Source organism: Eretmochelys imbricata, chromosome 5, assembly GCF_965152235.1.
Source record: "Eretmochelys imbricata isolate rEreImb1 chromosome 5, rEreImb1.hap1, whole genome shotgun sequence".
Classification (NCBI taxonomy): Eukaryota; Metazoa; Chordata; order Testudines; family Cheloniidae; genus Eretmochelys; species Eretmochelys imbricata.
The window spans coordinates 44,368,536-44,393,547 of record NC_135576.1 but is presented as its reverse complement, the minus strand read 5'-3'; the positions used below and the strand labels follow the sequence as shown (position 1 = coordinate 44,393,547).

General features: G+C 41.6%; 1 protein-coding gene across 6 annotated transcripts in view; it reads right to left on the bottom strand.

Moving 5' to 3' along the window:
• MTX3 (metaxin 3) overlaps positions 1-22,219 on the bottom strand; it is a 35,178-nt gene extending 12,959 nt beyond the window's left edge. Inside the window, exons 1-10 of one of the 6 annotated variants that reach the window (XM_077816976.1) lie at positions 21,433-21,697; positions 20,643-20,712; positions 18,445-18,521; positions 16,397-16,489; positions 12,566-12,748; positions 12,336-12,412; positions 11,217-11,374; positions 8,427-8,515; positions 5,939-6,065; positions 3,604-4,911 (exon numbers count right to left, since the gene is read on the bottom strand). In XM_077816976.1, coding sequence (XP_077673102.1) covers positions 5,955-6,065; positions 8,427-8,515; positions 11,217-11,374; positions 12,336-12,412; positions 12,566-12,748; positions 16,397-16,489; positions 18,445-18,521; positions 20,643-20,712; positions 21,433-21,534 — 960 coding nt within the window. In that variant the 5' untranslated portion in view covers positions 21,535-21,697 and the 3' untranslated portion in view covers positions 3,604-4,911; positions 5,939-5,954. Of the gene's footprint in view, positions 1-3,603; positions 6,066-8,426; positions 8,516-11,216; positions 11,375-12,335; positions 12,413-12,565; positions 12,749-16,396; positions 16,490-18,444; positions 18,522-20,642; positions 20,713-21,432; positions 21,699-21,936 lie in introns of those variants that run through there. The other 5 variants (XM_077816977.1, XM_077816980.1, XM_077816975.1 and 2 more) reach the window with 5 other exon arrangements.
• Between the last annotated feature and the right edge of the window lie 2,793 nt (positions 22,220-25,012).

Genomic DNA, 25,012 nt, shown 5'->3' with positions numbered 1-25,012 from the left:
GGACCTTTATCTTTGCACTGCAGCATGTCCCGATCACAGCACTTTTCGCACAAGCCTTGAGAAATGTGCCTGTAGGTATCCCAATTCATATGGCTCAAGAGCAGCTGGGACTGCACAGCCTCTTCTCCCCATATACTGATCAGATTCAAAAGCTCTGCTGTGCTCCAAGCAGGAGAGGATTTACTGTGATAATCCGCCATGGTCACCTGGGAGGATGCAATGAGACCTCTCCACGCTGAGCAAACAGGAGATGGAATTTCAAAAATTCCTGGGGCTTCTAGGGAGGAGGGATGGATGGTTGTTTACCGGCTTCAGGGCAGTGGAGTTCAAACTGCTGACCAGAGTGGTCAGGATAGGTACAGTAGGACACCTCCTGGAGGCCAATTAAGACACTGAAATGAAGTGTGGTGTCTACACTTGCATGTTGTCAATGAAAATATGAGGAAAAAGACTTAAATCTCTCATGAGGGTGGATGTATTTTGTCGCTAAAACCAGGCATTTTCCCATGACAAAAGTCGCCTCGCAGTGTGTAAGCAGTCACTGTTTGGGTTGATAAATGGCAGTTTTGGCAACAAAACATGGTAGTGTAGACAAGGCCTTAAATAAATCCACAATCTTTTGGATCTTCAGTGCTGTCTGATTCCCAAATAGCCATGACAGCAGACCCCGCCCCCCCCCTGCATTCAACACCTCCCCAATTACTGGAACTCATATCTAGGGAGTAGCTGCACACCTTTGTAAAATCTCCATCTGGTACAATATGCAACATCCTACCTATTAAACAACACATGATTTTTGTGAGCATACCATCCTGGCGCTCACTGGCTCCCCACTCAATACAGAGTCCAATTCGAGGTCTCAGTCTTGTCTCTACAACACCAGCTATGTTCTGCTAGAATAACAAAACTGTAGACAAAACAGGGGAAAGTCTCATAAGACTAACACTATACTCTCCAACCATCCCCCCGTCAAGCCTGGACCCTAACACTGGAACTCACATGTAAAAGCATTTATAATGATTCGCCTGGCCTCACCTCACCATATTCAGAATTAAATGCAAACTGTAATGAGAGAAGCCAAGGTGAAGAGAGAAGTTCCTCTCATATGCACCCCAATCTGATTAAGGAATTGAGGAAGGTGTCCCCCGACAAAAAATATTTTTTGTTTATTCTCTATGGACACTACCACATGAAAACTAGACAGCTTCTTGTTAGCATCCCAGTCTTGCATGCCATAGCTCTCCAACTCAAATTATTTATAAGCTAGGAGTGAACAAGAGCCTTGCTGTAATGGAAAGAAAGAGATTTACTCAAGATAAAAGAAGGGGGGAAGGGACGAGAGAGAGAGAAGCCAAACACCTTTATTCAGAAATAACCATCCAAACAAGAGATGTTTCAGAGTAGGAAAATGCCAAGGAAACACAAACATCATATTACAAAAAGTAGAGAACAGTTAACTGGTAGGGTCACTATAAACTGACATTGTCTATTGGGAAGGGAGGAATATTTACAGCCTAGGTAAGAAAATTTTTCTATTCTTTAAGTAGAAAATGTCAGTCCCTAACTTAATTGCATCTACATAGTAATTCCACAACAGTAACCTGCCAAGCAACTAAATCAGCTGATAAATGATTGTTCAAACAAGTGAGTAGTAATCATAAATGGCCGGTTTGCTTGTTTAACAAAAAGAATGAGGAAAAGCAACGCAGGAGGGCGTAAGATAAAGCTGGACCACCACCACCTTTATTTTAGATTTGCTCTGGGTAAGTCACAACTTTGCTGTGGATCAAGTCTCCCTCGTTTATAAAAATGGGGATAACATTTACACATTGGGCTCAGGGGGGTTGTAATGATCCGACAATGTTTGCAGTGCACTGGAAATGTCAAGCATTAAATGTTACAGTGGAAAGTCTGGCAGCAAAAATACCTGCAAACTACCTCACCACCCATGTCAAAATAATTTGACCACTTTAAACTGAATATAGAATGCTTAAAAGGAAGGCTGTTTCTACTTAAATTTCAAGTATCAGGGGGTAGTCGTGTTAGTCTGTATCCACAAAAACAATAAGGAGTCGGGTGGTACCTTAAAGACTAACAGATTTATTTGAGCATAAGCTTTTGTGGGTAAAAACATCTGAAGAAATGAGGTTTTTACCCACGAAAGCTTATGCTCAAATAAATCTGTTAGTCTTTAAGGTGACACCGGACTCCTTGTTGTTTCTACTTAAATGAACATTCTTGACACACAAGGCAGTTGATTTCTCTACCCTCTCATTCAATGTTGGCTTAATTAGGAGAAAAGGAATATTTATGTATACAGACAGTGGTGTAAAAGCACCCACAGCCACATACATAACTTCAAGATTATAAAACACTGATTATATTCGATGGTTAGGATTTAAACCAACAGGGTAGCAGTGATTGAATATGCAAAAGAATAAATGGTGCCACAGGGAAATCTTTTACCAAAGTTGTTTATTGGAAGATGTGTTTATAAAGGCAATGGAGTGCAAGATTCTTCGGTAAACTCTTTTTGGTTAGTTTTTAAATGACACCTAACAGTAACGATAGACAGTTCGCTCTTAAAATGGTGACAATTGCAGAATGTCCAAACACACATGAATGACATCTGTGCTTAACCTTAAATACTCTTTATAAAACTGGATACAATTCTTGTGCCCACACAGTCCTGATAGAGTACATTATTACATAAGAAGGAGAGGAAAATAAGTACAGGCCTAAGGCCGTCAGTTCTTTACATGGATTTTTCATTGTCAAGTGAGAAAATGTGATTGAGCAATTTAAGTTTTTTAGCGCTTGTTGCAATTAGGCTCAGCCTAAGTGTCTAGGCCTAAACCTGCTCTGCATCAATTCCAGCCTTTATGATCAAGGGTTCAATACTGCAGCATTCTCAGCACTTCTATGAGACGGGTCAGTGAGTGCTGAGAGAATCCAGCACCTCACAGGAGTTGCTTAGCACCTTGCAGGATTGTAATCTAGGGCCCCAATTCAGCAAAGCACTTAGCCACAGGCTTAGCTTTTAAGTACACGCTTAAGTGCTTTGATAAACTGGGGTCTACTCAGTACATTCTAAATCTAACAGGTCATTAAGTAATATGGCGTAGACAAGGCCAGTGTGTTTAACAGCTCTTTCAATAGCTTAGATCAGTAAAGAGTATTTGATCTATAGCAACAAGGTTTTAAATATATAACAGAAAAAAAATCTATTGATATTATGTATGAGAAACACACCATAAATGGTTCCCACTGGAATGGCAAAAATAATAGTAATGTTGAGTAAGAGAGGTACATATTTTGAGAGTCTGAAAAACTATTTTAACCAGAAATCATAATTGTAGCGGTTTTCTTAATACAATTCTAAGCCATTTTGGCATATGTGCTGTAACTTTATAAAAATGCAATTTATAAGAACATACTATATTCCACTAAGATTTGCAGCAAAAATAAATAAAGACCATTTTAAAAGTTAGCCTTTGAAGCCTTAAATATGTACATTTACAGCAGCTCATTCTTTATACTTCTCATCCTATTTCTTTAGGGTATTACAGATGTCCCCGCAATTAGAACAGAGAAAGCTACAGAAAAGTTTGCCTTATTTTTATTTTTAAAGAGGACCTATACATACTTCACAAGCCCACTCATTTTCATTCTCAGACAGCGCCTGGGGCAATCACTGAATGACACAACGGATTCATCAAACTCTGCCCACCACCTAAGTGTAGCGCACATGTAATCTGATGTCTGTCTTCATACCAGAGGTAAAGATTTCCACATAAAGTTTTTACATTTGAGTTACATTGCTTAAATATTGGTCTGCACAAAAAATTTAACAACGATTGGCCACTGACTGGCATGAGTAGTCACTAAATAAAAACCCTTAATATTAATATTAACTAATTGGTAAATTAAGACTAAATGGGGCTTGATTCCAGTCTGACCAAAGGGACAACAACAACAACAACAAACAGTACTCAGATTTAATCAGATTGGAGGAGTCTTGATCATATATATATTTAATATAAAAAAACTAAATTATTCAAAAGCTTATAATTTAAATGTAAACAAATGTAATATACAAATCCACCTATTGTGATCTCTTTTATTCTACCAACTGCAAACTAAGCTTCCCTTTCATTACTCTGTAGCAGTGTCTCTTAGATCATATGCAAACGCTTCCATAGGAAACTTTGCCTCTAACACAAACTTTTAGTTCTGGATAAGTGCTTCAAAAACCCCTTTAATCTCAAAGCAAGAGTTCAACTATTTTACAAAATACAGTTTTAAAGGGCAAACATACATATTCACAAAACAGACTTACTAAGTCATACTTTTCTTCACAATTACATGTTTGTTAGATTATGAAAGAACTTTGGAGAAATTATGCAACATGATCTCATTCTAAATCCCGTCAAGATGCAGACAGTAAAAATTTTCAAAACATTTGACAACCCTAGGGATGTACATGAAAGTTATTTTATTCAATTATTGTGTGTGGTTTCAGTATGTCTCAAATTGCTAAAACATTCTAGAAGTAGCATGTAACAAAGTTTATTTCCACGTGTCCACTGGAGACACATTTTATTATAAATAACAAGATATGTTAAAGTTAAGATTACATTCCTTGCTGATAAAGTAAAGTATTTACACAATCCACAGTCTTGTCTGTATAAATAGTTTATCTACATATACTGAACGTTGGAAAAGTTGAGAGAAAAAATGTCAAGAGACTTCTTAGATTGACTTGTCAAATAAAGCTAGTAGTAATCTTGCACATATACTCGTCTGCATCATCGCTCTCTAAGATGAAATCTTGAATTAACACTTGACAAAAAGCAGCTCCCATTTTGGCTGAGCATCTTTAGTAATCTGATGATATCATTAATAAAGCATCTGTCAACATACCAAAATTTCAGAATTATTTAGATTTCTAGAACTGACAGTGCTGCTAAGAGGAAACATAATTACATGTGCATCTCCTTTAACAATTCAATGAAGAATTTGCAATGCGACACTCTCAAGGACTTGATGATCAAGGAATAAGATTAGATGGCTTTTGTTTTAGTTTTTGGGTGAATGATAGTGCTTATAAAAGTGAGACACTGATGACTGGTTAGAGACTGGCCAGCAGTATAAAGTAGAAAGGCCTGTGCAAGCCTCTTCTCACAACCCTAACCAATGCACTTCAGTCCAGACCAGCTAGTCTGGTCTTTTGCCTTTGTTGAACCAACACTGGCAATCTTTCTATATTATAGTTTGTGCTATGATTTTGTAGCATGGCTATCCAGCAGGCTGATGAAACTTGTTTGACTAAGGCCAGATCTCAATAAAGGTTCAGAGGTGATGTTTAGTACATTTGGTCACTGTGCCTCCTAGCAGTGCAATGTGACTTTTAAAAAATACATACTCTTAAAATATAATACATACACAATACATTATTTGTGAAAGCACATTAACAAATGGCCAGCATCCCTCATTGCTATTCAGTTCTTGTCTGCCATCAAAGATAATCTTTCATTGCTTTCCCATTTTAGAACTGAATTTGGTAGTCTGCTAAAATCTAGAAAAATGCAAGAAGTGGTGATTAAGTAGCTACACTAGTGTATAGCAACCTGATCAAGCTATAACATGGTTACAGTAAAACCAAAAAATCTTAAAAGTAAAATGAAATCTTAGTCAACAAATGTGCTAGCCTAAAAGGCAGAAATCTCCAGAAGTTAAGGCAATTTCATACAGTACATTGTTTAAGGATTCACTCTATCCTCAACTTAGTGTTAGTTCACTAGACTATAAATTTTCCGATAGGAACAGACAGCATGGGATGTTTTATACCATATTAGGTGATTCATCCCCTTGTCAGACCACATTTATGTAAAGAATTACTGTGAAGTTCAGATTACTTGAAGGCAAACACACATACATGGCAACACAGGCTGTCAGGGCGACAAGCGATTCAATGAACTGCTTTCATCTTCTGTTGCACTAAGTTTGAGTGTTGTCAGCTTCCGAGGGGGATGTTGAGGACTCTTACGAAGGTTATCGTCCATCTGCAGGAAACAAAATGGAAGCTGAATTTGGTGTACAGAAGAACACAGACGCATGCCAAGAGCCTGCATACTGGGTTCCAGTCATGAATGTTTGTGTGAGTGGTCTCACCCTGCTATTTCTGCTCTCAGCCCTGGTCATAAAGGATGCTTTGGTTCCTCTCTCATCCCTAAACTCCTGCTTGTGCTTAGATGTCTATTTATACCATGGCACATAAGAGGTGGGACAGTTATGTGGGCTCTTCCTTGAATCATCTAACTGAGAGCATTGAAGGACTGCTGTGGCTCACCTTCTCCAAGGAAGCCTAAGTATCAGTTTTATGACAGCCAAATTCTGTTGGATCAAAAGTCATAAAGCTGCCAAATTCAACTGGTGCATTAATCTGCTCAGCACCTGAAGCAGCATTCAGCACCTTTGAGAAGTGTAGCCTTTAATTTCAGAAGTGCTGCAGAGGAGTAGGGGGAATTTCAGTTAGCTAATGATTTATAAAATATATTGCTAAAAGAGCATGATAAGATCTTTTCAAAGACATGTTAAAATCAATTTCTGAATAAAAGGATTTTAACTTCCCAGAAGAAATAAATGGAATTTGAAACACTCCACATAGAACAGTGCATAAAGTTCAGCAAATATGCTACAATCACTACCTAATGCAGGAAACGCTCCACATTATTCATGAACAAACCATTTTATACATTGACATTTTTCTCTGAATATTATTTTTAGTCACATCTGGGTGGCATCTTTTAGTGAATTAATATGCTTAGTGTCCTCAAATATTGTCCCCAGTAATTTAGTGCTTATGAAAGGTTCTGACAGACAGCCATGGAAACAAGCGCCCTTTACCAAGTACAGGACAGACCTGAGAACTTCTGACTGACCCATTAACTAAAAAAAAACAAAAAACCCAACAAGCATTAGAAGGAACAAACGTAGAATTAAAAATACAGAGTGAGTAGGGGAAATAAGGAATGTTCCTAGACAGGGGATGACAAGTAGTTACATAGAAGACTCTTTGGTCTTCAAACCAGTCTTCGAACCGAAAGGAAAGGGCTTAAATGGATGTCCAGAGCAAGTTCCACATCTTAGGGGACACCATGAAAAAACTTTGTCAGTTGCCGATTTAAGTGGTGAGAACAGAAACCATAACAAAAGGGGTAGTGTCAGATTGCAGCAGATCTGATGATGTGGTCATCTCTAGATTGCCAAGACAATTCACACAAGGCCCTGAACAGTTACATGGGAAGGACTTTTGGTCTCTAATTCCGATGGATTATCTGAACTGCAGGCCTAAGAGTGAAAAACTGCCTCTCTCATTACCAATTCCTTATTTAGGGAGAAGTCTGGATTATTCATAGGGACATGGTTAACCAAATTCTGCTAGTTACCAGCATTTATTCAAAAGAAAATTGCTGACATAAGCCTTTGGAAGAGGACAAGATTTGAGGCAGGGATTGTGTATTTTACATGTGTGTACAGTGACTAGCACAATGGGGCCTTGATCCAGGAATGTGGCTTGCAAGTGCTACTGCAACACAAATAATACATACTCCTATTAATATGTTGTGTTATCCTTCAACATTTGAGCACACTGCATTTCCTTTGTCAACAGTACTGCTTTGAAAACAATGAAACAGTTACCTCAGGAAGCAGAAGAATTTGTTACTGGTTTATTTTGAATTATGACATTATGTTCATGTTTTTTATGTAAATTAACTCCTTAGCAAAGAAACAAGGAAAGAAAAAATTTGCATTGTAAAGTTACAATGATTATTTAGGGCAAGTTTACACTACAAAATTAAGTCAACCTAATTTACATCGACACACAGCCACCACAGTAATAGAATTGGTTTTACACATCCACACTACGCTCCTTGTGTCAGCGGTGTGCATCCTCACTTGGAGCACTTACACTACTTTAACTGTGAGTGTGGGAAATTGTGGGACAGCTGCTGAAAGGCAGCAACAGTCGATATATGCAATGCAGTGTCTGCCTAAAGCATCAAAGCAGAAAGATGAAGATGGAAAGAAATTTAGAAGAGCTTCACAAGTCTCTTGCAAAGCTTTTTTGGACAGAAAGATCATGCAGTTTTTCACCCCTATAAACAGGTCCACTGTTCCTAACTACATCGATTTAAGCGCTACACCTGTCGCAGAGGTGGAGTTTGTAAGTCGGGGTAGTGGGTGAGTTACATCGGTGGGAGCTACATTTTAGTATAGATGCTTACAGAGTTAGCGCAACATAAGCTACCTTACATTGACATAACTCTGTAGCGTAGACCAGGCCCCAATATGCAAGAATAGCTGGGAACAACAATGAAGTCACAAGAACTAATGGAAAATAAAGACTGAAGAAAAATAACCTTTTCAATCAAGTTGGATTCCTTATTTACAAGCTGTGTGAGTTTCTGTAGATTTGCATCTACGGTATCCTGTCCAGACGGAGAGACGCCTAAAGCATCAAAGCAGAAAGATGAAGATGGAAAGAAATTTAGAAGAGCTTCACAAGTCTCTTGCAAAGCTTTTTTGGACAGAAAGATCATGCAGTTTTTCACCCCTATAAACAGGTCCACTGTTCCCTCCAAGCTGTGCACACGCACACAGGTCCTAAATCCCGCGCACATGTGTGCACAAAAAATGAAACACTACATCGGAGCCAGGCCGAAATATCATTTACAGGTGACTTTTGACATTGTTCGCCCGCCATCTATCAACACAGCCAGATTCTACTAGCTGGCAAGGGGAGGAAAGGGAAAGGAGGTTAAATTTCCTTTTTCTAAGTATTTAAAAATGACATTTATAAAATAACATGGTGTAAAACTATTATCATCACAAACTGCAAATTAAAACTTTTAAATGTATAACATTTTACTCGCTTGGGTGCATTTGCCTCATAGTGCACAAATCTGAACTCTGCTTCAAAAATTTGCACAGAAGAAATTTTTTGTGCACACAGCCTGTCAAAAATTAGAGGGAACATTGAACAGGTCTTTAATAAAGAAACACTTTGTATTGCAGACAATGTTGTAGCCTTTTGTTTCCAAACTGAAATCCTGAACTTCTGTGTAGATATAGGTACATCCTGCTAATCTTGACATGCTTTAAAGGGAAGCATTAAGTGGTTCTCAACCCTTTAAAAACCATGCCCTCATGTTACAACAACAAAAGAAAGTTTCAGGATCCATCCTCCCCCTCCCCCCAACTCAAAAAAATTGTGATTCTTCTCCCCACTCCATCTAGCCATAAAGAAGACAGAAGGGCCATTTGCACAGAGGTTTGACAGCAAAGTTAAAGCCATAAGCAAAATCTGCAATAATCAAATACTTAGGGCTTGTCTTCACTACCATGCTAAATCGGCACTGCTGCATCGTATGTCTGGTGAAGATTCATTACGTCAACAGGAGAGCACTGTCCCATCAACGTATTTACTCAACTCAACAAGAGGAGGAAGCTATGCGGGTAAGAGAGCATCTCCCGCCAACATAGTGCATTGTAAACACCGCTTAAGTCGATGTACGTTACGTCACTCAGGGGAGCAGTTTTTTCACACTCCTGAGTGACATAATTTACATCAACTTAAGCAGTAGTATAGACCACTGGTTCTCAATCATGGGTACGGGGACCCCTGGGGGACCAAGAGCAGGTTTCAGGGGGGGCACCTAGCAGGGCCAGTATTAGACTCGCTGGGGCCCAGGGTAGAAAGCTGAAGCCCCACTGCAGGGGGCTGAAGCCCAGGGCCCTGAGTCCCACCAGCCAGGGCTTAAGCTGAAGCTTGAGCAATGTACCTTTGGTGGAGCTCCTGTGGTGTGGGGCCCCAGGCAATTGCCCTGGTTGCTACCCCTAATGCTGGCCCTGGCTTTTATATGCAGAAAACCAGTTATTGCGGCACAGGTGGGCCATGGAGTTTTTATAGCACGTTGGGGGAGGGAAAGAGGGGAGGGAGGGCTCAGAAAGAAAAAGGTTGAGAACCTCTGGTGTAGACAAGCCCTTAGCCTTCAAAATGCAATGGTAATCTTAACTTGTCCAAAGTGATTAAGAAGTTATGCACTCACCTCTTCTCCTTTCCCCATTCCACAGCCATTTGATTTTGGCAGGTCATTAGATATTTTATGTAGGATTTCTAGACTGACTAGACAGGTTTATTCTTGTGCAACTGACATTAGTAACCCTTTATCTACTGTAATGCAAGAGTACCTGTTTCCTTCCCAGATATATTCCATGCCTTCTATCCCTTCCCTTGGCCTTCCAAAGAAAGGGAAACCTCTCCCACAACACACACACGCTATCAGTGGGCAAATCAGAAGAGTTAATATCAGTCTGGCTTTTTGAGTTTTTGTCAGTAGTGTTCTTATATCTACATCTTAACATGAAATGCTGGTGCACTGATGCCTCAGGTTGTGTCATCTGCAGGACTGAACCTGGGATCTCTGGATCTAAAAGTATGAAACTTTACTGCTTGAGTTAAAGGACCAGATCCATTGGCTGGGAAGCAGTAGCAAACTCAAACCTCTTACATGATCTAGTCACTAGAGGAGGGATAAAGACCCACACTACAGGTCTCGGTGTGGCTTACACTGGTAGATTGTTTTCTAGAAAAGGAACAGAAATCTGACTGTGAAGGGACAGATTCTAAATACAGGAGGAAAAATTGGTAAATAAGGACCAAGTGCTGTCATACTTTATTGAGCAAAACCTCCCCGATTTCAGTGGGAGACCTGCGCAATTTAAGGACCACTAAATTTAGCCATATAGATTTAAGTTATCCTCTTAACCCAAAAGGAGATGTCTGTTTAGGCTGAGGGAACAAAGATGAAGAGGAACAATCAAGTTTCTCAGTTTCATATATCAGAAAAACAAATGTAGATTTGTTCCCATTTCCAAATAATATACGATAAGGGGCAGGAGAAGCTACTTTAAAATGTTAAACAAGTGCTGTTGTCACTCCATGTTCAAGCATTACTTTATCCTACTATACAACTTGAGAACTGATCATGACTTAATTTCTTCTCCACACCGGCAACATGAAAAGCCATAGGCCAAAGTTGTAGCTTTGTAACTGACTAATATAGTTTCAATTTGGCATCCAATGGAAAGAGGCATCCTTCTTTTGAATATAGTATCCATGTTAAAGAAGAAAAACAAACATGGCTTACCTGTAACATTAAGTCTAAAGTAGCCACTCAGGATGTCATCACAGAAGCGACACAGGTTGGAAAGCTGTTTCAAGTGCTCTTGTAATTGGACTCTAGGGAAGCGCACTTTATAAAGAGGTGCAAGAAAACCAAATACAAAGGCATCTAAGGTTGTAGGCCTAACGAGAATAAAAAAAACCAGACAAAACATTAACAGTGCAGTACGCCATAAAGCACTTTCTGAGCACACACCAAAAAAAATGCAAAGCACAATTTAACCAATTATTCTGGGACTTCATCACACCATCAGCTGAGTGGACTTCTACTGACTTTAGAGCTTCTGAATTTGAGAGGGCCTTACAAGCTCAAGCAGCATAATTTCAGAATTAAAATTCAGCCCTGCTTCCATATATGGTAGGCGTTCAAGTCACATTACAAACGATTTCTTGCACCACCTCTGGAACAGTCTAGTCTCCTGTGCAGAGACCAAGTAAACAAACTTTAGGCAGGGAAACAGAATCTGCTCACAGGCCACAAAGCACTAGTACATCCAGCACTACAGCCCGTAACTAGAAATAGGCAGCAGTTGACCAAGTGTGGGGGGATCACTGCATCGATTTAGATAACCAACACACCTCTGCCCTTCCCTTTTCATGCTTCCAAATCCCCCAGAACCACTTTGGAGAGAGCTGCTGAGCGAGCACACATGGGATATCCACCTGCACAGTAGACCTCCTGTGGGTCTACTGTATTTAGGGCCTTCCACACTTGGGGATTGAGGCAGCATGATGTGGCCAAAATTGGGAGTTTGCTACACTTAAAGTGGATGGGCCTGGTTTTAATTATTTTGTTCAAGCAGTGGCCATCACCAGCAAAAGACATATAAATAAGTGGAGAAAGCACTGAAGGTTTTAGTGAAAAATTATAATCTTTGGTTCACCAAGACCCCTGTCTGAACAGACTGACACTAAAGTACTATGTTGTTTATAACATACATTTCTCTTCAGATCTTACCTCCAAAGATAAATGTTAAACCTGAATCTATTTTGGAGCAGCATGAGACATTCTTGCAATTAATCAATAATGTTAGAGCATGCACTATGTGAGATGACTATCAATCATAAAAAGGTTTACACTCACATATTTCCAAAGAAAAACTGAGATGTTCCCAATCTGTTTGATAGAAGATTTAGACACTCCTTGGCATCTCTGTATATCTAACAAGAGAAAAATTGACCTAAGAGCAATAAAAAGTGGGAAGACTAGTATGCAGAACAGCATTTATCGTTACACAACATAAGTCTCCATTTCAGCTCTTCCCCTTGTCAGTACCAATTTGTGACCTAAGTTACTCATAAAGCAAAGCATACCTGTGCTTCTACTTCACTCAAACTGTATAGTGGAGGCTCTCCCCTCATCAGCAGGATCCTGTTAAGTGCTTCCCTGGACATCTTCCCAGGTAGATATAAACTCAATGGAAATGGAATCCTTGAAGCAAACCACGGCTTTGTCACAGTACAGTAATTTTCAGCCTCGACCCAGAATGTGTGCAGCTGTATCAACACAGTGAAGAACATGAACAAGAGTTAATAGGAATTCTAATGAAAACATTATGCTTCTCTTTATAAAGACTGTGTAAGGTTCTCTGTTACACAAATAATAGGAATTATAGTATTAAAAAAAGCAAGCAGGCGCCTTACTAAATTATATTCCCACACACAAGGCATTAAGATACAGTTTAAGGCTGTAACTATGCTCCTATTAAATTAAGACATTAGGACATTGTAGATAATGCATAACATTCAAAGCAAAGATTCTAAATAAATCGACGACTGATCCTATAGATCATTCACTCATCTTATGGTGCAGTGTCAATGTCATAGGAAAAGTTTATATCACTATCACACACTATATCCTTCAATATTTAACATTCATAAACGATTTGGAAAAAGAGGTAAACAGTAAGGTAGCAAAATTTGCAGATGATACAAAACTACTCAAGATAGTTAAGTCCCAGACTGTGAAGAGCTACAAGGGGAATCTCACAAAACCGGGTAACAAAATGACAGATGAAATTTAATGTTGAGAAATGCAAAGTAATGCTCATTGGAAAACATAATCCTAACTATATACATATAATAATGGGGTCTAAATTAGCTGTTATCACTCAAGAAAGATCTTGGAGTCATTCTGGACAGTTCTCTGAAATCATCCACTCAATGTGCAGCAGCAGTCAAAAAAGCGAACAGAATGTTGGGAATCATCAAGAAAAGGATAGATAATAAGACCGAAAATATCGTATTGCCTCTATATAAATCCATGGTACGCCCACACCTTGAATACTGCATGCAGATGTGGTCGCCCCATCTCAAAGAAGATATACACCTACAACCTGATATAACGTGATCCGATATAACACGAATTCGGATATAACACGGTAAAGCATTTCCCCTCCTCCCCAATCCCTCCCAGGCTTGCGCAAGCCTGGGAGGGAGGGGGGAGAAGCAGAGTGGCAGCAGCGCGCTCAGGGGAGGAGGCTGAGGCGGAGCAGGGGGTGGGGGTGGGGGGCAGGGAACTGCAATTTTTCTCCGTGGGTGCTCCAGTCCCGGAGTTGGCGCCTATGGTGGCAGTGTGTCTGGCTCTGACATGCTGCTCAGAGCGGCGTGTTAAGAGGGCCGTGCTGGGGCCAGGGGGTTGGATAAGGGGCAGAGGATCTCGGGGGCGGGGGGGGGGAAACGGTCAGGGGGGTTGGATGGGTTGGGGGTTCTGAGGGGTCAGTCAGGGGGCAGGAAGTAGGTGGGGGTAGGATACGGGGCGGGGCCAGGCTGTTTGGGGAGGCACAGCCTTCCCCTACCCGGCCCTCCATAGCAAGTTCAACATAACGCGGTTTCACCAATAATGCGTTAAGATTTTTTGGCTCCTGAGGACTGCATTATATCGGGGTAGAGGTGTATTGGAATTAGAAAAGGTTCAGAAAAGGGCAGCAAAAATGATTAGGGGTATAGAATGGCTTATGTATGAGGAGAGAATAATAAGACTGGGACTTTTCAGCTTTGAGAAGAGGCGACTAAGGGGGGATATGATAGGGGTCTATAAAATCATGAGTGGTATAGAGAAAGTAAATAAGGAAGTGTTATTTATTCCTTCTCATAATATAAGAACAAGGGGCCACCAAATGAAATTAATAGGTAGCAGATTTAAAACAAACACAAGAAAGTATTTTTTCATGCAAAGCACTCTCAAACTCTGGAACTCCTTGCCAAAGGGTATCGTGAAAGCCAATACTATAATGAGGTTCAAAAGGGAGCTAGATAGATTCATGGAAGATAGGTCCATCAATGGCTATTAGTCAGGATGGGCAGGAATGGTGCCCCTAGCCTCTGTTTGCCAAAAGCTGGGATTGGGTGACAGGGCATGGATCACTTGATGATAACCTGTCTGTTCATTCCCTTTGGGGCACCTGCCATTGGCCACTGTCAGAGGACAGGATACTGGGCTTGATGGACCTTTGGTCTCACCCAGTATGGCTGTTCTTATAATGAGGAACAAAATGAGGGGATGGGTTTGAGACAGTTACAGAACTAAGTGGGATGAAGGAGATATTGGTGTTTATTGCTCTCAGGAAGTAGATGAAGGTGAAGAGGCTAGGTTAGAATCAGCACCAGTATGTGAAATTTGGTAGACCTGTAGCATGGTAGGTAATGGTTTCCAGTATAAACTGGAGCCAAAGTCATACAACTCCAATATAGAGGTAATGCAAGCAGCTACAGAGTTCTACATCTTTACTGTAATTCACAGTATGTTGGTGTGGGCTTGTGGCCTATGTTAGATGTGATCGAGGTATGGAGGCTACTGGTGGACTGTTAGAACATGGATATGAATAGAGTCAGGGTAAAGGTTGTTAGAGAACCTTAACTTTGAATGTGTAGGCTTTTACATTTTTAAACAAGTACAAGACTCATGTTTAAATACAACTGATACAGTTCAGGCTCTAAATGGGTATCTTAAAGTAGTTTTCATCTGAGAATTTCCCTAGATGTCTTTAGAGGGAAAAGAAAAATCTATATCGCATGAAAGCTTGCTAAGGATAGTTATTTTGCTTTCTGATACAAAGATATTTTATGACAATACTAGATGTAATGTACAGGGAACACAGGTTATTTAATAGAACATATGACAAAACAGTCTTTAAATCAAATCTCAAGAGGCACATGTGTAAGTTCTCTTAAACTTGGGCAGTTCAACTGAGGGCATTTACAGACTCTGTCAGGACATCTTTATACCAGCATACCTTGAGAAGTTCCAAAAATCCATTAAAAAGAACTCCACAGTTATGCCCCTGACATTATCAAAAATAATCAGGCATGCCAGATCTCATTCAGGAGTACTAAATAAAACACATCTGAAATTTCTATTTGACACATTGGGGAACCACGCACACCAGTAAGGGGTTCTGTCACTACCTGCCCTGGTTCATGTCTTCAAGAGCAATAAACCAGAGGGGAATGGTCTGGTACTTAAGAACTTAGAGAGAACGGATTTAGGACACTCAGGACTGGAAGGGCCACTGGTGTCACCTCCAGTGAATAACTAGGCTGGCAGAAGCCAGGGTGAGACCTTGTGCTTATGGGCAGGCTATTGGTGTCAGCGATCTGAGACATAACAGCACAGCATTAAGGAACCCCACGGTTACAGGATAGATAGTGACAGAACCCCTTACTGGTCTGGGTGATCCCCCAAATGTCACATTACTATAAATTGTTTTTATGACACAGTTTCTCTCAAAATGTTGCATTTAGAAAGAAAATAAAGGAAAAATAGGTATAACTCATTTTAAAAAGAGTGTCTCAGAGATACCTTGCCCCCCAGATTTTTGGAAGCAGATAGAAGTACTGTCAAAATTGGGCTTAAAAAAAGGAAGCAAGTTGCAGCCACAACTGTGGTGTGATGGCTGCGTCTACACAATCAACACCAATGACCATCTCCCATAAGAATCCATTTGGAGCAATGCATGCTGCCTAACACCTTCACAGATACAAGTATTTACGAATAACGTATAGCCTGCTCCATTCAGTGTCTGAAAGCGTTCATCACCCCCTCTCTCTGAAAACCAAGTTCCTTTGAAATGTCTCACACTGGGCAATATTTAATTATTGATCACATTTTATCTTGACCATCATTCTATGTTTGTAAATGCTTACCACAGCAGGAAGCAGTTTTTCTTCAAGTAGTGCAATGTAGGCCAGTGTGTCAGCTCCTTGTTTTGCAGATAGTTCATAATCAGCATTGTATTTCTGTCAAGTTAAAAAACACACATGCAACACACACACACAGTGTCACATGAAAATGCTCACACAGAAAAGAAGTCCCACAACTGGTGGCTTCTGTAGAGCTAAACAGTTATTAAGCAGGTCAAGTAACCAAAATAATTTTAAGTCCTGCAATCTAAGAATGGAAAATGTATACCTACTGAAATTTTCTTCCTTTAATCATCCATACCCTCTGTGCTAAACCTCTCCATGCCCAACCTCTCTACTGCTCCCAGTATCCTCAGCCTCCACTGGAGAGGAAGGCCCAGAAAAATAGCCTGCCTTTAACTGCTTTCCAAGCAGCAGCAGAGTGAAACAGATGCAAAAAGTATTACTCAGGTCCCAATACTGTACTGAACTCCTCCGGTAGATAGCTCTCTCAGTTTTCTGTAAAGCCTCATGCACATATGGAGATGTACAGAGAGTAAACCAAAACACTCTTTTATTTGTTATTTTTCAAAGTTATCCTTTTAGAAATGTAAACACTGTCTGAGTCCTGAAGGTACCATAGATCAAATTCTAGATTCAATTACACCAGCATAAATTTGAGTAATTCTACTGAAGTCAACAAATCAAATCCATTTAAGTTAGCTGAGATCAGAATCTGACCCTTGGTGTTTAGCCTTGTAGTTCACTGCCCAAGGAAAGAAAAGAGAAGTGGATATGTGTATAGACTATTCTGTACCATTCCTGGTTTCTAGAGCAGAAGTGAGAAACTTCTCAAAGAACGAGAAGATAGATACACACAAATTTATGCAGGTACATATTTGTTCCTTTTAAAAGATGACCTGCAACAGATTTTTTTAAAATGGGTCTTGTACCTACTTTTTCAGTCTTTACACTGTGTAAAGAAGATTTGGACGTTTGTTTTGTCAAAAAGAGACAAGTGTAGATATACTGGGAGTGTTAATGGTTTTCTTCCCAGTTTTGTGGAAGACCTCTGGGATATCTCAGAGGATGCATATTGTTAGTTCTCACACCTTGATTGGAAAGAGAGAAGTATTGAATCTCTAACCGATGTCTTTTCTCCAAGAGGTTCCTTAGTCACTGATGTTTAAAATTCTTGGGTTAAATATGTGTTAAACAGTGTGATTAAAAATCCTTTCCCAGCTCCAATTCTCAGTTTTCACTCTCTTAATTCTTCTGATGTCATAATATCACTAACTTTCCAGTCATCAGAGACTCTTCCAGGCTAGACAGGAACTGAATTTCTGATGTAAAAACAAAGCAGGGGGAAAAAAAAGAGACAATACCATTTTAGGCCCTCTTCCTACATTATAAAGATGGAAAAACTGTACAAACCAACTCCCACCCTTTGCAGATTACTTAACATTCTAGATGTTGCTCATCAAGAGTAAAACTGTACATTGCCAAAATGTGCATCACGAAAAACGATTCCAGATTTTCTTTGTTTTGCTATCCAAAAAATCCCCACAGCAGATTAAAAATAATAGAGGTTTTAAAGTAAAATAAACATTTCTGTTAGAGTAATCCAGTTATGTAAAAAACATGACATAAAAATGTGATCTATAAAAACCAGCAACATTAGAGAAAGATTAGCTATTTGAACCCTTCATACACAACTCAGGCTGGGTCAACCTGCTCAATGAAGCTTTTGTGGTTTGTTTTATATTTAAACCTTAGAAGGGTTAAAGTTAGCCCTGCTTAAACAGCTAACCATGGTCCACACTCTGCCACCCTTACTCATACTTGAGAGACAATTACTTATGAGTAGTCACAATGAAGTGACCTAGTGCTACTCTACGCAAGTAAGAGTAGCAGAATCGGGCTTCATGTTATTAGAAACCATCTGTATGGATATTTACAGATAAATATTGTGACACAGGCAGAAATATTACATGACAGAGAAAAAAACAAGTTGCAAATTAAATTAAACTGAACTAAACCCAACATTTCTCTTTAGCAAGTTAGAGACCTACCTGTTTTCTTAGGAAGTTTAGTATTTTTGCTGGCTGAGTAATAACTGTGTCTTCTGATATCAACACTGGCACATCTCCTAAGAAGTGAAAATTATACTGTCAACAGAATTTACATGGGACACTTTTAATTGAATTTGAAATGGGCCCTAATCCTACTGATACAAGTGCTTAGCTTTACACAACAAAGAACTTCATTACGGTCGTGCATGTGTTTCCAGAATCAGGGCCATAGTTAGCATGAAAAAGAATCCAAACAAAGACAGGGCCACATCACAGTCAGACTGAAGTCAATAGGATACGCTGGGCACTTTTGAAAAGCAGGCTACTTTTTAGGTACCTAACTGTAGATACCTATTTGAAAATTTCAGCCAGTAAACCTATAACTTGTACATACAACTAGTCCGTTAGCCCATTCTCCCATCTTTCTCCCGCATTTGTTTTAAACCCCAGTTATGTCTTGCCTTAAACTAGAGCCACAATCTGATCTGAGTAGGCAGATCCCTGCACCCTTATGGAACCTCATTGACTTCAGTGGGACTCCTCACAATGGTGTGAGGGTCCACCTGAACACACCAGATGGCAGGATTGGGGTTTAAGATTGTAAACTCTTTGGGACAGCCTACAGCAGTGGTCCCCAAACTGTGGGGTGTGCCCCCCGTGGGGGGGTGTGGAGAAACATTCCAGGGGGCATGGTAAGGCCCAGGCCAGCCCCTTTGGGAGGGCAGGGAGGAAGAGCCACCCAGCCCTGTTCTGCCCTCAGCTCTGCTCTGGCTCCGGACCCAGACCTGCCCCCAGCAAAGGCCCCAACTCCCAGCTGTTGCTCTGCTCTCGGCCCTGGACACAGCTCCAGCCAGGTGGGGACGGAGCGCCACCCAGTTCCACTCCGGCTCTGCCCCCAGCCCTGCCCCCAGCTGAGGCCCCAGCTTTGGCTTCTGGCCACGACTGTGGCCTGGCCACGGCCCCACTCCCAGCCACGGCTCTGCTCCCGGCTGCAGCTCTGCTGCCAGCCGCAGTTACGCTCCCGACCATGGCCCCAGCCGCAGCTCCAGCCCCGGCTCCCAGCGGGATGCACACAGATTACATTTATAGGAAAGGGGGGGCATGACCTTAAGATATTTGGGGACCACTGGCCCACAGAGTCTATCTTATATTATATTTGTACAGTACCTACCACAATGGGACTAGATTTGGTTGGGTCTTTAGCTGCTACCATAATACAAGTAAATAAGACTGTATTATTGAACCAGAGTTTTGGAGAATTAGTTGAATTTAAAATGCTCTTTCCTTATATTTAACTTGTTAAAAAATACAGAATTTATGAGCATATATGTTAAATTAGATCCTGATGTAATTCATAGAAATCAAAGAGATATACCAGGGATGAATTTTGCCCTACAAGTCATAAGGGGCCAAGTTCTATGTGGATATAAGTGATACACAAGCTAATCATATGACAGGTAGCAGTGGCAAATTAGTTTAACTTGCACTGATTTGGTTTCCAGAGCCTGTGCAAAAGGAGTGCGATTTACATACCAATGATGAAGGAAATAAACTAGCAGGAGGGTCCAAAATAAAGGCCTCCCTAGCATATTATCTTAAACCCACCTCTTAGTTGTATTTCCTCATACACCATCCTTTTGATTCACCTTTGTGTAAATTCATCATGGTTTTGCACATTCAGATTGGTGCAAATTATACTTCTTGACGTTTACACTCATCTTCTAACCAAGTTACACCTAATTTAAAGGAACACTGGTAACTTGATAATCTAATTTCCATTTGAAAGTTCTGTGGCTACTATTTTTACAAATTACCTCTAGCTATACTGTGCTGAAAAATTAGAAAATTTTAATTTTTTTCTGATTCAATTTGTTTACTGTGTGTGTTTGACAAAACTATAGGTATAGTCAGTTTCAGTGTTTTGTTGATTGTCAGTTGTATCAAATTTACATAGTGATCCAGGACATACTATTTATACCCTCTGGATAGCACTTTACTGTCATACAATTTTCAGGCTTGATATTGTAAACACATTTTCATGCATGCTTAATTTCATTAATGTGAGTAGTCTCACTGACGTCAAATAGATTACTCACATGTGTAAAAGTTTGGCATGTACATACAATTATTTGCAAACTCAGGCGTTCATTTGTAAAATGGCTAGTGTGTACAGGAAAAAAAGTTACAAAAGCAAGTACCTTTTGGAGCTCTCCATGAGTTATCAATAGCATTCACTTTCACTGGCGCACCAGAAAAACTGGCATAAGCCTGCAATAAACATTGCATTAAAAATTCTAGTCAGCATTTAAAAAAAAAAAAGTGATCTTTTTAAGAATTGATATCACTAAGCTAGAGCACTTCTGGGTAGCCATGTTGTTAATGGTTCACGATCTCACTTTCTTTATGCACATTCAGTGTACTTTTTAACAAATAGATGACTAACATTATTAATCTTTTTGTGCTAAGAGTTAGAATTTCTTGCTGTAACTTGTACTTATATTAACTGCAAAAGGGTTGGTTTAGGCAGTTTCAGGCAGTGGTGGTCAGCTAGAATAATTTTTAAATGTCAGAACGTTTCTAGGAAACTAGGAGTTAAGAATAATGTCCTGACATCAGTGCCATACTGCAAACACATAGGTATCCAAGTTAACTCTATGTTGTAGAAAGACCTTGGAATTATGTGACCAAGCATTACTATGGGCTCTAGAGACTAAACAGGAAAAGACATGGCAGCAATTCCCTACCTCCTGACCACGCCAGCTCCCCTGTGCAGGCTCAATGACTTCAGGGCAGCTCTGCAAGGGTGTAAAAGTCCACTAAAGCAGATCGGCTATCAGGATTAGTATTTTAGGTTGTAAACTCCTCAGGCCGTCATTTAGGTTTAAAGAAATAATTTTCCCTACTGAGCAATCACCGAGACACAGACGTGAACAATAATGTTGCTACACTTCAATTAATGGGCTTTTTGCTCGTCTCTGCCTATAGTACCTGCCAGGGAAGCTGTAGCATCGCTTTCCTGTAGCCCAAACAGAGTCCCAGGCGAGGTATAAATAACGCGCCATTCCGCATCAGGGAACCGGCAGGCTGCATGAGCCGTAACAAAGGTCCGAACACAGGCCCGTGGTGGAAGGGAACCGCTTCCCGGAGTTATTTCAACGGCCACAGCCCGGGGATCGGATTTCCCGCAGCGCGGCGCCCCGCAGCTCCCATCAGCGGCCGAGGGGCTCTAGCCGGGGGCCGCGCCGCCACGGGAGCTGGGGCCGTTTGCCATCGCCCCAGGCAGACCGGCAGCCGGCTCCGCAGAAACTGAGACGAGAACTAGGACTCCGCGCCCGGCAGCAGCTGCAGCGGCGCCGCCCCGCAGAGCCTCCCGACCGCCCCCCCAGCGCGGCGCCAGCCGGGGCCATCCCGGTCCGCGAGCCGATCGGGCGCGAGCTACTTCCCCGCCCCACCTCCCGCGAGCTGATTGGGTCGCCCCCCGCCAGCCGTTACCATGACAATCAAGGACTCCCTGTGCACGGACGGCAGCCCCCAGTCTCCTCCCCAGCAGCTCAGCTCCATGGGAGACGCCATCTTGCCGCGGCCCCTTTGCCCCGGAAGCGATTGCTTCCGCCTCGGGCCTTCCGGCGGGTGCTCCGTCCCGCGAGACGCGTGTGGCTTGGGCACTGGTGGGCCTCGTGCTGCTGGCTCCCGGCGGGCGGGGTTCGGCGCGCGGGGTGCAGCGCTAGCGCGTGTCGCGGAATTCTGGGCGGCCGGAGCCCGCCCACAGCGGCCCGGCACCCTCCCAGCACAGCCTACGCGCAGCCGCCCGCCCCGGAGCTGCGGCGCCCCCACCACGGGGAGGGAACAAGGCGAGCCCCCCTCTCCACCGCATAGACCTGGCTGCTGGGGCGGCCCGCTGCATGAGCCCGCAGCTCCGCAGACAGGGGTGGTGCCGTAGGTCGCCAGTGTGGTGGCGCCTTTAATTTCCCCCTCTCCCCTTCATTCCCAGTCTAGTTGAGTGCCCTCGCCACTGAGCCTCACTGTCAGCCCTCGGCAGCTAACATAGGGTCTGTCTGCACAGCCGGGGATTAGTGGGAGTGGAGTCAGCTGGCTGGTCTGCGTTAGCTAGGCCTGAGCACCTGCTCCGCATTTTAACCCTACAGAAGGCTTCCTGGTTGTAAAGAGGAACAGGAATACAGTGGCTTGGGTGATTGCATTGAAACACTGTTGGATAGAGCTTTTCCACCGTGCTGCAGATGGAGCTAACATCTTGATGAAGGCAAGCAGGCATAAGCAGTGATCAGTTACAAGTGAAAAGCAAATCGGGATGCACTTATATTCTTTAAAGTCAGAAGGGACCATCATGATCATCCGTCTGACCTCCTGCATGCACCCACTCCAGAAATAGCCACTTAACCTATGGCTAAGTTACTGAAATCCTCAAATCATGGTTTAAAGACTTCAAGTTATAGAGAATTTACCATTTACATTTGTTTAAACCTGCAAGTGATCCATGGCCTGTGCTGCAGAGGAAGGTGAAAAGCCCCCAGGTCTCTGCCATATTTGGGGTCAGGAAGGAATTTTCCCCTTGTCAGAATGGCAATCAGTTAGACCCTGACCATGTGACTCACTGCAGTCACCTCCAAGTGCGCAGCCTACAGCTTCTCTGTTACGCTGGCTATACATAAACTTTTTGTTATCTTTTCTTATACCTATGTAGGGCCCTACCAAATTCGCGGTCATGAAAAACGCGTCACGGACTGTGAAATCTGGTCTTTTGTGTGCTTTTACCTTATACTGTACAGATTTCACAGGGGACACCAGTGTTTTTCAAATTGGTGGTTCTGACCCAAAAGGGAGTTGCCAAGGGGTTGCAATGTCATTTTAGGGGAGATGTGGTATAGCCAATCTTACTTCTGCGCTGCCTTCAGAGCTGGGTGGCTGGAGAGCGGTGGCTGCTGACTGAGGGCCCAGCTCTGCAGGCAGCAGCACAGAAGTAAAGGTGGCGATACCATACCATGCCATCCTTACTGCTACGCTGCTGCTGGTGGCAGCTCTGCCTACAAAGCTGGGCTCCCAGCCGGCAGCCACCGCTTTCCATGGCGTTCTTATGTCTGTGGGGTTACTTTAACTTCTGTTTTCCCCACAAACTTGATTACTCTGCAATTTCTTCACAACAATAAATATTACTCTGTTAAAATGTTAAATCACGGTAGGCTTCTGTCAAGTCTAAATCTGCCTGTGCTCCCAACAAACACTAACCACAAGAAAAAGTGCCCTGTATATTTATATAAGCAGAAATAATGTAGATTATTACATTACTCCTTTCTGACATTTTGTTTTAATTATGTCTATTCACAGAGAAGGAAAAACATGGATTGCTATTTTAAAAAAGTGACTTTGAACAAATAAGTGTTTAATGTATCACAGTAGTTAAGAAAAAATGTTAAAAATCATTCCTTGTTGAGATGCACAAATATTTGCTCGCTGTACTGTATCTTGTTTTCTGTTAAATAATGTTACACACGTGTCTATGTCACCCAGTATGTTGTGCTTTACTATTAATATGAAAGAGGAACTCAAGAGTTAATTCAAGTTCATAAGTCATGATAGTAACCGTAAGAAATCCTTGCACATTTTTCTGAGATACTGGAGCACATTAGATATGGGCCTGATTTAAAAACAATTTAGGACCCTGTCCTTCCATCAGAACTATGGTAGACAGAGTATATCTCATCTTTCCATGGAAATGAAATGGGAGAATACTCATCTCATTTAAGTTGTTATATGCCACATAAATATGTTTCTGTTTGGACTATAAGACCAAAATTATATATTAGCTAGCAAAGTACAGTTGCCAAAGCTAGTCATATACAATAAGTATAAAATGACATTCCAGAGGTGAGTACTTGTTTATTTATGTTTAAAAAATATGCTGTGCAGCTTTTTGGGAGTAATATTTTGTCAAATTTAAATAACTAGTAGCTGAAAGCCCATCACAGGGATAATTAATAAAGCTGTGTGTCAGAAAGTCAAAACTGGCTGAGAACTTAAAGATTGGATGGTAATAGACCACAAATCCTGGTCACGATTGAACCTGGTGATAATCTGTGGCTATGGTTTTATAGTAAGTGTGAGAGTGGGCAAATGTGTGGGTTGTGCTAGTATAGCTGTGTTGATTTATGTGTGGGTTGCAGTGTGCTGGGAGAGTTGTGTGAATTTGTGTGGGTGGCAAATGAGGATGTGTGTGTTTGGGGTTATTGTGTGGGTGGTTTCAAAGAACTGTGGCAGTTGGGCCAAGTAATCCACCATCTGTGCAGTCTCCCAAACACAGTAATGAAATTGTTATATGCAGATTAGCTATAGAGCAGGGGTTCCCAAACTTGGTTTGCGGCTTGTTCAGGGTAAACCCCTGGCAGGCCACAAGACACTTTGTTTTCCTGAGCATCCGCAGGTACGGCTGCACGCAGCTCCTAGTGGCTGCAGTTTGCCCCTCCCTTGATGCAGCCGGGGCAATAACAGCTCAGAGGACTCTGAGGAGGAAGTTCTCCATAGAATATCAAGATAGCTGGAGACAAGGGAAGCA